The 15,632-nt window shown below is 35.3% G+C and overlaps 1 protein-coding gene across 22 annotated transcripts in view; it reads left to right on the top strand.

Moving 5' to 3' along the window:
• The window catches only part of ARHGAP32 (Rho GTPase activating protein 32), a 319,968-nt gene that overhangs the window by 100,592 nt on the left and 203,744 nt on the right, over positions 1 to 15,632 (top strand). For 6 of the 22 annotated variants that reach the window (XM_076002674.1, XM_076002677.1, XM_076002675.1 and 3 more), the window contains 2 exons: positions 10,590 to 10,618; positions 11,837 to 11,864. The exons of 2 other annotated variants lie outside the window; for them this stretch is intronic. Coding sequence is in view for 6 of the 20 variants with exons in the window: in XM_076002683.1 (XP_075858798.1) it covers positions 5,858 to 5,973 (116 nt within the window). In the remaining 14 variants the exon portion in view is untranslated. Of the gene's footprint in view, positions 1 to 1,455; positions 5,974 to 7,437; positions 10,619 to 11,836; positions 11,865 to 14,959; positions 15,145 to 15,632 lie in introns of those variants that run through there. 14 more of the 22 variants (XM_076002670.1, XM_076002671.1, XM_020286787.2 and 11 more) reach the window with 8 other exon arrangements.

Below are 15,632 nucleotides of genomic sequence, written 5' to 3' on the forward strand. Positions count from 1 at the left end.
CTAAAACCACTGAATATTCATTCTTTTCATCAGCTCATGGGTCATTCTCTAAGATTGATCATATCCTAGGACACAAAGCACCTCTCAAACAATTTAAAAAAATAAAAATTATACCATGTATCTTTTCAGACCACAATGGAATAAATGTAGAAATCAATCCTAACAGGAGTTCTCATTTCTGCACAAAGTCATGGAAACTAAACAACCTTCTGCTGAATGATCACTTCATAAACAAGGAAATCAAGATGGAAATCAAAAGATTCTTTGAACTAAACGACAAAGGTGACACAAGTTACCAAATCCTGTGGGACACAGCTAAAGCAGTCCTGAGAGGAAAGTTATTTCATTTGGTAGAGTATGTTCATGCCGATGCTGTTGTTCTTTTTGTCCCTTTACATGAGCACCTTGAACTTTTGAGTGCTACAACAAAGTATTTCTGAGTTGGCTTTTGGGTACTTACTTATTTATTTTTCCTCCTCAATTTGCTTCATATGTGAACTTTTGAAAAGGGAAACAATGATACGGAGTGATATAGTGTATAAATTCAACAGTAAATAGATGGATTCCATGCACTTATAGACATACTTTGGGCATTGGATTTGTTTATTAATGTGGTGTAAATACCATTGATTTTGGTTCTTCATAGGTTGGGATGGGAAATATTTAGAAATGGAATTGAATTCTTATTAAGCCCTGATACATAAATTTATTTCATGATTCTGAGATCCTGATGTAAAAAGAATCTCAGTTTAAGTTTTCTTAGTTATTTAGACCAGATACTTGTTTCTACTTTTCTCCTTTGCTATTTTATGTTCTCTGTTTTTTATTTATCTTGGTCTATATGAGAATACTGTATTGCGTTCTTTATGTACATTGCCTTAATTTGCACACATATATATTACACATAGTACACATTATTCACAAAATATAAAATTTTCTGAGGAGCATTATATCATTTAGAATCATAGCTGGGAAGTATTCTGTGGACAAAGCTTGGTGCCCAGTTAAGGAGACACTTATTGACCTGTTGGCTATGTGCCATACATTGTATTGAACAGGTATAGTAAAAACAATTCTAATATTATTATGGGAGAAAAGGAGCACTTAAGTGAGAGTATTTTTTTTTTTTTTTTGAGACAGAGTCTCACTTTGTTGCCCGGGCTAGAGTGAGTGCCGTGGCGTCAGCCTAGCTCACAGCAACCTCAATCTCCTGGGCTCGAGTGATCCTTCTGCCTCAGCCTCCCGGGTAGCTGGGACTACAGGCATGCGCCACCATGCCCGGCTAATTTTTTTTTTTATATATATATCAGTTGGCCAATTAATTTCTTTCTATTTATAGTAGAGACGGGGTCTCGCTCAGGCTGGTTTTGAACTCCTGACCTTGAGCAATCCGCCCGCCTCGGCCTCCCAAGAGCTAGGATTACAGGCGTGAGCCACAGCGCCCGGCCCTAAGTGAGAGTATTAAGACCTTGGTTTTACTCCTGCTCTGCTTTTGTTTTTCTCTGTGATCTCATATCTATACCATTCTCTAGTAGTCAACCTTTGAATATATTCTTTGTTCAGACATTTAGGTAAATTTATGGGGTATGAGATATAGAAACGAATGTAGGTCAGCATACCATCACCCCTTCTCCCAAAAAAGAAAAAAGTAATAATATTATGAGATCAGGGAGGGCCAGGCAAATGAGCTGAATGTGGATCAAAACGAAAACCACATATTTTTTTCTGACAGAAATAACATTCCATAGGTCTTGGGTTGATTTTTAAAATATTATTAATGCAAAAGTATGAGCTGGGTAACCCTGGACAAGTTATTATGCTAAGCCTCTGTTTCTTCACCTGTAATATGAGGATCATGATGGCACCTACTTCATAGGGTGGTTGTGGGAATTATATTATTCATTATGTAAGGACCTTAGCACAATGCTTGGCACATAGAGTAAGTGCTCGGTGTATATAGTCTTCCTTTTGTATCCATTAGGGATTGGTTCCAGGACTCCTGTGGATACCAAAATCCAAGGATGCTCAAGTCCCTCATACAAAATGTTGTAGTATTTGCATGTAATCTACACACATCCTCCTGTTTACTTTAAATCATCTCTAGATTACTTATGATACCTAGTATAATGTAAATGCTATGCAAATAGTTATTATACTGTATTGTTTAGGAAATAATGATAAAAAATTAAGTTTGTACATGTTCATTATATATTCAACCATCTATGTTTTTTTCCTGAATACTTTTCATTCAACCAAATGATTGAATCTATGGATGTGGAACTCATGAGTATAGAGGGCCAAGTGTATTTGTTGTTATAGTAACTACTTACTGCTGCTACTAGAAAAATAAGCCACTTTTTAACAATTATTTCTCTTAAAATTTCATTCTACCTTGGGATTCTTAAACTGTTGCTAAGAATTCTACTTTCTGCTGTGGGATCAGATATTTCCCTTTCCCTCTGCTTTCTTTCCTTTTTGGTTGTAGACGATGAGAGTTACCTAGTTCTGGACAATACTTGGTGACTCCTATGGTTTAGATCAGAGACTTAAGCTCTACAAATGCTTATTGGGGAAGTGAAGCCTGTTTGGGGTTTAAACAAATCAGGAAAAGGGGTTGAAGCTATCTTGTGGTCTTAAGGAATATCTAGTCCCTCTCTCTCACTTGTATAGCCTCAGTGATGGACTCTGCTCTGTTCCATTCCTGCCCTGTTTGCTATCCAGGGTTTTTGTTTCTGCTGGATTTTCATTGGCTACTGGAGAAGGGAACAGAAAACAGAAACACAAGTTGATTTTGAAGTTAAAAACATTTGCATAGGCCAGGCATGCTGGTTCACGCCTGTAATCCTAGCACTCTGGGAGGCCAAGGCGAGAGGATCGCTCAAGGTCAGAAGTTCGAAACCAGCCTGCAGGAGACCCCGTCTCTACTAAAAATAGAAAGAAATTAACCCACCACCTAAAAATACATAAACAAAAAATTAGCCGGGCATGGTGGCCCATGCCTGTAGTCCCAGCTACTCGGGAGGCTGAGGCAGGAGGATCGCTTGAGCCCAGGAGATTGAGGTTGCTGTGAGCTAGGCTGACACCACCACACTCACTTTAGCCTGGGCAACAAAGTGAGACTCTGTCTCAAAAAAAAAGAAAAACATTTGCATAAAGCTCTGATAACAGAGTCTATCTGAGAAGCAGTCTTGGATGGTATACTTGTGCATATGTTAGGTGGTGGGATAGAAAGTTCTACCCATAGCAGGAGTGTCTGGGGAGGTGGGATTCTGAAGTGGCAGCAGGACTAGAAAAGGAGCTTTCCAAGGTAGTCTTAATGTTAGTCAGCCTGTCCATCAGTGTTCTATGTAAAAATGCTGCTTGAACTTCACTTTTTTATGTTTAAAAGGGCTTGAAGAAGTGTAGTAAAGCAACCATGATAATGAAAAAAACAAATTATTAAAAAGAAAGGGGAATAGGATTCATGAAAACACAATGAGGGAGTTAGAATTGTTTAGAAGAAAAAGAAGACTTAGACACTGAGGGACATAAAAGATTATACTTAAAACTAATTAATTTTTTGCAAGATTATATGTGCATGATATAGTGAAAAGCTGTCTTTTATTCCTTTTCTCCAGGCATCTATTTTCCTCCTTGGAGACAACTGCTGTTATTGGCACTCTCCTTCTGTAGCTATTCTGAGCATCTATAGTCATGAGTGTTCCCTCTTCCTCCTCATTGAGAATATGAATAGCAGGATACCACATAGCCTATTCTATACTCTTACCTCTTTCTTCTTTGCCTTAATAGTATGTCTTAGGGTTTGTTCCATAACATGACCAATAGGGCTGCTTTGTTTTCTCATTTACTTTCCTGTATAGCATTCCATTCTATGGATAGTTCATAATTTGATTATCTAGTTTTCTCTTACTGAGGAAGTTAGATTTTTGCTATTCTATTTTGCTATTATAAAGTATACCATAATGAATACTCCTGTTCACCTCTTATTTCAACTGGTGAAAATAAGATAATTTCCTAGAAGAGGAATTGTTGGGCCAAAAAGATGTGCATTTTGAATTTTGGTAAATTATGCCAAATTGCACAGAGATTATAGTAGTTTAAAGTCCCACCAGCACTGCACATTTATTTTGTCATATCTTCTTCCAGTTTGTTAAGACCTTTTTAAATCTTTGCCTATCTGATAGATTAAAAAAAGACATCTTGTTGTTTTTTTACTTTTTTGTTATGAGTGAAGTTAAATAGTTTTTAATATGTTTTTATGTTCTGTTGTATTTTTCTCTGATTAGTCTGTCTCTGTTCGTTGCCTATTACTTTTTGAATTGTTGAGTCTTTAATATTTGCAGCAACTCTATATATATTAAAGAAATTAACCCTTTGTGATATGTTCGAAATATTTTTTTTCAATTTGTATTTTGACTTGGCTTTTTTGTTGTTATGGAAGATTTAAACATTTTTATACAGTAAGATATTATCAGTCTTTTATGGTTTCAGGACTTTTTAAAGTTATACGTAGAAAAGACTATCCCACAGATGATAAGAAACTTCTATAAGTTTTATTTTTATATTTAAAATTTTGATTTATTGGGACTTTATTTTAATGGATAGATTGAGGAAGGGATAATTGTTCAGGTCAAAAGTTGCTATGTATTTGTCATTTGTAGAAATTATTAGAGTCTTTTGCAAGATATGTCTTTATGAAATGTTCAGTTTTTACAAGTCACCTGCTATTGAGAACAGTTTGTTTTCTAAATCTATTCTCAGGCTTGACAATAAATTTTAGTTTCTATTTAGACTAAAACTATATGAATTTGTGAAGCATCAAGATTAAAACAATAACTTTTATAAATTATAATTTTATATAGGGGAATAAGGTATTGTATAAGCAAAGTCAGCTAGAGGTTCATTTTTCTTATTTTCGATATGAAAATTCAAGGATAGCCCAATGATGCCTTTAAAATTTTTTAATCTAATCAAATTTAATGAAAAGTCAGGGCTCAGTAGTTTGATGCTGCTTAGTAAAAAACAAATAACCATGAAGATATGACATGTTAGGGTTGGTACTAGCATGGCTGTTTTCTAAGTAACAGTTGTGTTTGTTGACAGAGTCATACTATAGTTTTCATTCATTTCCCAGCAGATCATTTTATTGCCTCCATCTGCAGTGTAAATGTGTAAAAAGTTTGCATGCTTGTTTTTGATGGGATTGTTAACATCTTTTAATTTGTAATTTCTTTAAAGGACCATGAACAAGCAAAGGTGTATATAGCAGTTATTTTATTGATTGGAAGGAAAGATGGGTGTAAGATTGGAAGGCATGAAGTTGGGCAGGTCCCTGGACCATGCTTATCTTCTCTATTAATTGTGAGTAGGCCTCCTTAACCGTAAGATCTATAATTGTGCCTCTCATCTTGCTTGGCCCTGGAGACCTTTACATATATAGTGTTATCCTTTCTAGTTTTCTGTTTATCTTTCTTAAGTCTGAGATTGCAAAAGAATGCAAATAAAGGAAAGCCTGCTTTTCGAAAATACCTATTTTTAACTTATTAACTGGAAACTTTGAGAAGAGAAAAATAATTATTTAAAGAATAAATAATTAGTGAAAAGTCACCTTCATTTGGATTCTGCTTTTGGCTATGTAGGTCACAAAGCCTGAGGTAGTGGGAGGGTTCAGGTGTCACCAGTGCAGCAGTCAGATGCCTGTGATTTCCTGTCTGCACCCGGACTATAATTAAACCGGCACCATCACCTGTCACTGGTGTACCAGCCACACACCTGAGTGTGTGTAAATAGAGGCGAACAGCCTGAACATTGGTGCTCTTTAGTCCATGCTGAAGGTTTAAATTTTTTTAAATATAAGATGGAGACTGAAAGTGAGAGTAGCACTTCAGGGGATGACAGTGTCTTTTGGTTGGATTCTGAAATTATAACCCAGATGACTGACTGTGAAGAGGGAGAAAGCGAAGACAAGTTCAGGTAATCATGGAATTCGTGGTTTTTTGCTCTTAACCAGTTTATCCCTCTGCTCACCCCCACCACCCCTTTTCCGTCCTCTGTGTTTCAGTCTCTTTTCCAGCAAGACTTTCTTTTCTCTGGGGGAAGGTTTAGAGCTGAAGGGGACAGGTTTTGAGTTGTATATAGCACTCTTTATTCTACAACTTGCCCTAAGCTTGTAAAATGCATTTTAAATGACTTGTTAGAGTACCAGGAAGAGAAGATGTTAGACAAGTTTTGTAGTTGCATTTCAGGAATTTCAAGTAGACTCATAATGAACTACTACCCCTTCCTGTATCTGATTTGTATCTAATATTAATAGATTTGATCTGAATTTGTACCTAATAGGTTTTTCTTTCTCTTTTTCTTGGAACGCGTTCTGGGGTGTGTGTGTGTGTGTGTGTGTGTGCGTGTGTGTGTGTGTGTGTGTGCCTGCTTTTGTTGCCTTTTGCATGTATATGAAAAATTTTAATTAAGTACAAACTGGTGGCTTTAATCCTTAACACTTGTCTCTGACCTCATATCTCACTCCCCTAATCTTTCTTGGTTTTTGCATCTCTAGTAGTAACTTCATAACTGAAGTTTTTAGAGGATGCCATCTGATGAAGTAGCTCTCAAAGTTAGTGGCACTGGTGAAGGCCGAGGTCTTACCCAGCTGTGGAAACAGTACCAGTTGTTTTATTCATTCTTTTATACTGTTATAAATTTTAAGGGGCTTTATACTGGCTTTTCTTTTTCCTTCAGGGTTTGCAATTTAATACTTTTGGAGGCATTAAAAATTTTTTTGATGGAGTTTGAAGTCTGTACTATGTATTATTACTGCCTACACAAGGACAGTTAAACATCTTTCATAATTTTACCTCTGAGTTTTTGGATAGGTAAACATAACATTTTCATCAAATATTGTCTTTATGCTTGATGTTCAAAAAGAGTCTTTCCCTTTCTCAACTTAAAGGATTTCTTTACAGGTTTTATTTTTTAAAGTCTAGGTTAAATGACAGAAGGTATTGAATATTGGGAACTCTTGATAATCCACATTAAATTTGTTAGTCAATAGTTAAAATAAATGAGAAGTATATTTTATATTTTAAAAGAATAATATTCAAAGTATGAAAATGAACTAATAAGCATGTGGTTCTTTTTGTCTGAATGTTCTTATTTTCCTATCATTTTATTTAGCCTTTCTAATTCGAATAAGTCACTTTTCTCCCAAGGTTATCTCCTTAATGTGGCCAGTGTCTCACTAACAATTAGTAGGAATAAAGTATTTGTTTGGTATTGTTTGTAATAAAACTGTTTGACCTGGTATTAAAATTGTGGAAGTTATTTTGGGTATTTGTCAAAGGAAGAAACAATTTGGAATTTATTTTGTTGGTGCTACAACAGATTTGATGCTATAATCTTAGATTTACTTGTTGGGCAGCAGGAATCTCTCTGGGATTTTTTTTTTTTTGACAGTTAAAAGCAAATCTGTGCAAGGTTGAGCTTTTTTTTTCCATAGGAGTGACATTTCCATTCTGAGAAACCAGGCTAGTGTATACGTTGTTTTTAGGAAACCATGATGCCATAGGGAATTTGTCCTCCATTTATGATTGTATTTCCTGTCTTAGTAGCACCATAGCTTTCCCAAACCAAATATGTCTTTGAAATTGGATCTTATTTTATTTACATATGTAACAAAGAGATCTGGGTAAGGCTCAGTTTCATGGTAGTGTTTCTCACCTATTCAGCAGTGAGACATGAGGAGGCGTGGCAGTAGAGTGCTTTCACAATGTCCTGGCTGCGGGAGTTCCTACTGAAATGCCCAGCAGGAAAAACGCGGAAATGCCTAGCAGGGAAAATATGCGTGTGGGTGTGGAAGGTGAAGGGTTGGATAGAAGGAGTTGCAGCCATAACCTTGGGAGAACCAAATGTAAACTCTGTGTTGTAGGAGAGTTGTTTTTGAAAAGCCAATTGTATAATTTAAAAAAGCCACCAAAGTCTTAATGTGTTTCTTTTAAAAATTTACGCTTATACAAAAGAAACCAAACTGTTGGATTGATTACACACACACACACACACACACACACACACACACACACACACACACACACACACAGCTAATGCAATGAAGGCAAGAGATTGTGCATTATTCTTTTTTCCTGTCTTCTAAGCTAGGTTTTAAATTATTCTTTAAAGAACTCCATTGTGTTGAGGCACTCTGGCTAAGAGAATGAAGTCATACCACACCTAGAATGTAGGTTTCTGGTGTTTTCAGGTACCATTTGCTTTATGAGAAAGTACTCTCAGAGGTGGCTAATATTTGTCCAGTAGCTTTGGAATAGCCTTTATTTTTGGACTTGGAGGGAAGGATACTTTTTCTTATATTAAAGCACTGTAGGAAATTGCCCAGTCCCCTTCATGGCAATGGTTTAAACTTATCCACTGCTGACTCACAAATCTCTCATTTTCTGATTTCTCATTTGTAATGTGAAGTTAATAATCTGTGTTGTTATCTACCTTATCACTATGATAAAAAAAACTGTATTTGGAAGTTTCTAGACATTGTTATATGCAATATATAGGCCAAATATGTTACATACAGTGTGTCAGTGAACTGTACATCAATCCTATGAAGTAGGTATTATTTTTCCCATTTTCAGATGAGGAATTTATGGCGCAGAGAGCCACATAGTTCACACTGTCAGAGAGTGCAAAAATTTGAACCAGGTGTAACTGATGTTGAAAGTGAAAGACTTTAGTTTTATGAAAGATTTTTTTATATATCTGCTGCTAAATGTTATTTACTGCTAAGTGATGAATTTTAAGAGATCACAGCTAATATCTCAGTTTTGAAATTCTTTCTTTGACGAGTATGTAACCAACATGAGAATGAAGTTATAAACATACTAGGACTTTTAAAAAAATGTGACCTCTAGAACACCTAGTAATCATGACTAACTCAATCATGAAAGGCTCTAGTTATTTGGCATTTGAAGGTAGAAATGGTCGTCATGTAATCTTATTCAGTCTTCTCTAATATCACGTTATTGGCAGATAGGTAGCCTGGTATGATGTATAATTTGAAACAGTTACAAAGATGAGATAATATATAATTGAGTCACATTTTTAAACTTGTATACCTTTAAAACCAAGATCTATAGATGCCCACATCTCTCAATCAGACCTTTACTTGTACCTCCATTATAAGACAATTGATTTTAAGTGAAAAGAAAAACTTCTGACTATCTAGTTAAACTGGATGATTTAGTGAACATGTTTTGATTTTGGGGGGAATGGTCTTTATTGGCTTATAGCATTATGGAACTAATATTTCATGTGCTTTGTTGGTTGGTTGCTTGCTTTATTCAGTCTCTACCCTATTTGGAACGATTCAGCAAATTAGAAGATATTGCAACAGCCGAAATAGGCAATGAAAGCCTGGATTATGATATTATGTGTCTTCTAGGTTCTCGCTTTTCTTTTAGATCTCAAATATCTTTAATGGCTGTTTCATAATTCCTTGCTTTTATTATTGTCAACGAAAAAAAAGCCAAACTCTGTAAAATAATTTTAAAGAGATTTATTCTGAGCCAAATATGAGGACCATGACCCGGAGCCACTGCCAAGAGGCCTTGGGCAAGTGGACTCGATGTGACTGGGTTACAGTTTGGTTTTTGTACATTTCAGGGAGATGGGGGTTACAGATAAAGTCATAAATCAATACGTGGGAGGCATACATTGGTTTGGCCCAAAAAGGTGGGACATATCCAAGCAGGGATTTACAGGTTATAGGTGGGTTTAAAGATTCTTTGGATTGTAATTGGTTAAAGACATGAAGCTTTGTCTAAAGGCTTGGAATGTTTTAACATAAGGAGATAAGCCACCAGACATAGATTTGTTGTGTAAATTGAGGACCTGCAAGATTGTGTTGCATACCCTTAGGCCTGTTAATGAGTTACAAAGGATGTCCCCATTAAGGGAGGACGGCATGATAAGGCATGTCTGACCTCCATCCTCCTGGCAGGCAATTTTGCTTTAGCATATTCCTTTGGCCAGGAGGGGGCCCATTCAGTCAGCTGGTGGGGGAGGGGTGAGCATTTTAGTTCACATTATTATGGGTTTTCTTTTGTCTACTGTAGAAATTCTTGATTTTGGGATTCCCAGCCAGTTTTAATGAGCCTGATAAGATAGAGAATTAGTATTAACAATTAACCATTGATCTGTACACCAGTGTCACACTCAGGCCTATTTTATACTGTGTCAATTTTCTTAGGCATCTCATACTTAATCAATTATGTATGATGTCAAAAGATACTGTATTTTGCCAAAAATGTAATTTATATTGCTTTGTAACCTTGAAGATAGCATCTGGGGTTTACTTTAGCCCCCGAAATATTATTTCAACATTAAATAAAACTTTCGCCCAACATACTTTTATCAGTGTTACAAAAATAATGAATTTAATTGTAATAAGCAGGATCTGATGTGAACATTCCTTAATCTCAGAAAATTTTATGCAATATTGGAGTCTAGCCATTAGACTCTCTTTATAATCTGTGAAATCAATCTGTCTTAACCATGAGACATGCTAATACAAGACTTTCTTGGTATTTCAGTAATTAAGCCCTTTGCGATGGAGTCCAAGGTAGGCCTGTCTTATATCTGTCTGTATGAGTATTTTGATGTTTAAGAAGGGCCCTAGAGCACAGAAACTATATAAAACTATATAAAAGTTCCTGTTTATTATGTTGTTAATTTAAAATTAAACATTTTTAAACTTATTTTTCCTTAACCTTCGCATTCCACTTAAGCACTAAAACTCCCTTAAACAGTCAATGGCACCTTCAAACTTAAGAAATTAAAATCTTAGAAACGTTTAAAGTTCTATTTATAAATGTAATATAGTCCATTTTGTTTTTTAAAAATAAAATATATTATGTGATTAGCTTAGCAAGAATATAATCAGAACAAGCAAAACCTTCCCAGATATTTAATTTTAGAAGTTATGTTATACTTTTTACTTTTCATTAATGATTAGTTTTTCTTTCCATGTTCTCACATACAGATATGTACTTTCTCCATTATTATTTGAAAATCACATAATTTCTTCCACCCAAATGTTTTGTTTTTGCCTATCATGGTTCTCTTTTTTTAAATTACTTTCCTTATAAAAAAAATCTTGAGAATACGTTCACTTCCTTTTTCTGGCAACCCCATTCCCCTAGATGAGACTTCTGGAACTCTTATTTATCCCCATTCTACCTCGCCCCACTCTTAGTTTTTTGCTGAGATAGTTTAATATTTTTTATCCTTCATTAAGATTTAATCATATGTGTCATTGTTTGGTGCTTACTGTTATTTCTTTCCTTTTTTTTTTTTTGAGACAGAGTCTTACTTTGTTGCCCAGGCTAGAGTGAGTGCCCTGGAGTCAGCCTAGCTCACAGCAACCTCAAACTCCTGGGCTCAAGCAATCCTGCTGCCTCAGCCTCCCGAGTAGCTGGGACTATAGGCATGCGTCACCATGCCCGGCTAATTTTTTCTGTATATATATATATTAGTTGGCCAATTAATTTCTTTCTATTTATAGTATAGTAGAGACGGGGTCTCGCTCTTGCTCAGGCTGGTTTCGAACTCCTGACCTCGAGCAATCCACTCGCCTCGGCCTCCCAGAGTGCTAGGATTATAGGCATGAGCCACCGCACCCAGCCTATTTCTTTTCTTTATCATGTCCTATTTTAATGTGTCTGTTCTGGATCATTTGTTATTTTTTCTTGAGTGTTTTGTTCAAATAAGTTCTACAGGTGATCAGTCTGATTTTTTGTATATACTCAAATGCCAATGTGTCTTTTTTTTTCCTTTGTAGGTAACTTGTTCTTTCTGCCTGAATATGTGTAAGTTTTCCTTTTTATCCTTGGTTACATATATTTTGTCATCAATTTCTCACCTTGGAGCTTAGTGACTTTCAGTCTACAGATTCAAGTCTTTGTGTTAGGGTAGAAATTTTGTTATTAATTAGTGGCTTTCCTCTATCTGTAATAGTTTTCTCTTTGTGAAACCTATCGATGGCCTATTAGGTCTCCTTAATCCTTTCTTTCATGATATATTTCTCTTTACAAGTTTTATTTTGTGATTTGAAGTATTTCTTGTACTTGTTCTCTTAACTTACTATTTAATTCCATCTTCTTTAATCTTCCAAATTCAATTTGACTAGAGAAATTGTTTTTAAGTGTTCTTAATGTATAGATATATACATACATAAGATATTTATATAGTAAATTTAGTTTATTGTCTTTCTTCTTCGGCTTTGCAGCTTTATTCATTCATTGTACATGTACTGTTTTATTCTGACTAAACAGAACATAGGCATTTAACCACCAAGCAAAACATCTGCCTTCTTTTGCCTCCTTCCCTACTGTGTTTTCTTTGGTAGCCCTAGAATCTGCATAGTCTCTGCCTTGCTTATGTTAGGTGCACACATCCACATTAGGAGCCCTAGTCCTTCTAGCTGATTGTTAAATTTTTTTACAGGGCATTTACCAGTTTTTATTAGTACTTTGGAAGTAGATGTCTTTTTTGTTGTGGAGAGGGGTAGGGTATAGCCTACTTGAACTTCTGCTATTTTTCTCTTTTGGTTTATCAGTCTGTATGATCCTACTTTTTGTCTTCCAGAAGTTTATCAAAGTCTCTGGCCTGCTGATGCTATCCGTACCATTGTTTTAAGGATTTATTTCTCTATATTTAACTTACTGAGTTTTCAGAGAATTGGAGAAGGATAGAGCTATTTCTCCACATAAACACAATCTAGTGTTGAAAGTCCATTGGCCATTTTTATGGTTTTGGGGAGGGAACTTCTCTGAAGGCAAAATTCATTGAGGCAAAGCGGTGGTGTTTTTTACCCAGACTGGTGGATATCTGGGGATATGAATGTCTGCTTTAGTGTCTTCTTCAGGTTGGGGGCTTCCAGGAGAAAATGGTCTACCACATTTGGGGTGACCTGAGATGTGGTCATGCATTCTAGTTTTCCTATCTGCAAAACAGGGCTACTAATAATAGTGTATCAAACAATAACCAGTTAGAAGACACAATGTAAAAAAAGTACCATTTTCAAGAGCAACAAAAAAGATAAAAATATCAGAAATAAACTTACCAAGGAACTCTAAGACCTTAGATGATAAAAATGTAAAACACTATTGAAGGACACAGAAGAAGTTTGGAACAAATGAAAAAGATGCCTTGTTCTTAGCTGGAGATATATAACACCATAAGGATGTCAGTTTAAGTTAATTTATAAGTTTAATGTGGTAAGAATGCTTTTTAAAAAACTAGATAAAAAACTGATCTTGAAATAAATTGATCTTGGCTAAATAATTTAACCAGGAAACCTTTTAGGAAAAAAGAAAAGAGAAAAATAGTGGATAGAGGACTTGTGCAACCAAATATTTTAGTGTGCAGTCTCAGTAATTAAGACCTTGTGGTTCTGGGACATGAAGAGAAGTCATAATGGGGTAAAATAGAAAGCCTTAGAAATATACCCACATCCATTGGAACATTTGGATATGATAAAGATGGATTCTCAAAAACCAATGGAGACAATACATACTGTTCAATAAATATTTTGGGGGAAACTGAATACTCACGTGTGGAAAGAAAGAAATTGGAGTCCTACCTCATACCAAGGATAAATTACAAATGATAAAAGATTCAGATGTACAAAATGAAACCACAAATACTTCAAAAGAAAACATGGGAGAATTTAAAAAATTTATTGGATTAGGGAAGGCATTTTGAACTGTGAGTTAAAAAAGTCATAAAAGGCAAAGCCATGAAAGAAAGAGTTGAGAAATTAGACTATATAAGGTGTAGAACATCAGCATTACAAAAAACAAAATAAGCCAGGACAAATGACAACCTGGGAAAAGTACTTAGAGCTCATATTACAGATGAAGAATTAATCTCTTTAATATATAAAGAACTAAAAATAGATAGGAAAAAGGCTAACAATCCAATAGAAAAATAGGCTAATATATAAAAAATTTTTTCACTGTTGGAATTTGCCTTTCAAATATACTTGTACATATATAGAAATGGCATATGTAGAAATATACAAGCTATTTTTTCATAATACACTTTGTTTTTCTTTTTTTTTTTTTTTTAAAGACATGGTGTTACTTTGTCACCCAGGCTAGGGTGCAGTGGTGTGATCATAGCTCACTATAGCCTGGACCTCCTGAGCTCAAGCAATCCTCCCACTTTAGCCTCCCAAGTAGCTGGGATTATAAATGCACACCACCATGCCTGGCTAATGTTTTTATTCTTGTGGAGATGAGAGTCTTGCTAGTTGCCCAGGCTGCTCTTGAACTCTTACCTTCAAGCAGTCTTCCTGTCTTGGCCTTCCAGAGTGCTGGGATTACAGATGTAATCCACCATGCCTGGCCCTTTTTTGATTTTTGCATGATACAATTATAATACTTATTAGTATATTAGACATTTTCAGTTGTAATTGACCACAACTCTTTTTCAACTGTCTTCAGCAAACCTCTATTGCACTTTTACCACCAATACAGCTGTCCCCATTAGTGTTAAAAGTTCACTTTCTTTATTTTCTAGGAATTCTGGGAATGTTAGATTTATGTAAGCACTTATCAGTCTATATAAACTAACCAGAACAGAGTTCCTATATTTTAAGAGGCTTTAATTTAGTAATTAAGAGTCTAATTTATTAATATGCTCTGAAGGTAGGAAAATACATTATACTTTATGATAGCAGATAATGGCTTTTATCAGTTAGTTATAGGCACATAGATACACAGAAGCCTTGTAGCTTCAGATTTATAGCATCAGCCATGGATAAAATGAACAGAGAACAATGAATTCCCTACTTAGGACGTATCTCAAAAAGCTGTTCTTTTCTCAGGTGGATCTGAGGCATATTTCTTACACACACAGACAAAAGTTGACTGACCAAATTCTCTGTTGTCTCTGACAGAGTAGATGCCTGTTTCTGTCAATCATCACCAAATGGTCAGACCATAAAACAGACTTTGAGTCATTGTTGCCACCCCTGGAGAATGACTTATGGGCCACAGCTGTCAAAGAACCATGATCAAACTTGTCAAGGAACCGGAAATGCAAAAGAAAAACACAGATTTGGAGAATAAAAAGAATAATAAGGTTCTGTTGCTGCTTGGAATTTACTTTGGGGACCAAAAAATATATTTCTGGGATTGAACAACTGCAGAGGTGTGGTTCTTAGGCAGTGTGCTGCATTTGTCTTCAGAAGGAAATCCAGCTGGACTTCTCTGTGGCACTTCCACATTGTCAAGTATAATTTTTCATAAGTTATGAGTAAGAATCTCATGAATAAAGTGCATGTGTATCAAAGATTTAAATAATTTTTTAATGGTTTAAGTGGTGAGATGGTAAGGCTGGTTCCCATAACTTTCAATTTGAGGAAAGTGTTTTCTCTCCTGTTTTTTCCTTTTTATTGAATATTTTCAGGTTCAAGTCTCAATATGTTTTACAGAAAAAACTCTTGTAAAAAATATAGCATTAGCTTATTTAGGTTTTATGATTGGCAATCCTTATTTAACACTGCAGCTTTTTTGTTAGATATGAAACTATAGTCAAACACCTTAAGGATGAAATTTGTAAGTTTGTTT

The sequence above is a fragment of the Microcebus murinus genome, chromosome 4 (assembly GCF_040939455.1).
Source record: "Microcebus murinus isolate Inina chromosome 4, M.murinus_Inina_mat1.0, whole genome shotgun sequence".
Classification (NCBI taxonomy): domain Eukaryota; kingdom Metazoa; phylum Chordata; class Mammalia; order Primates; family Cheirogaleidae; genus Microcebus; species Microcebus murinus.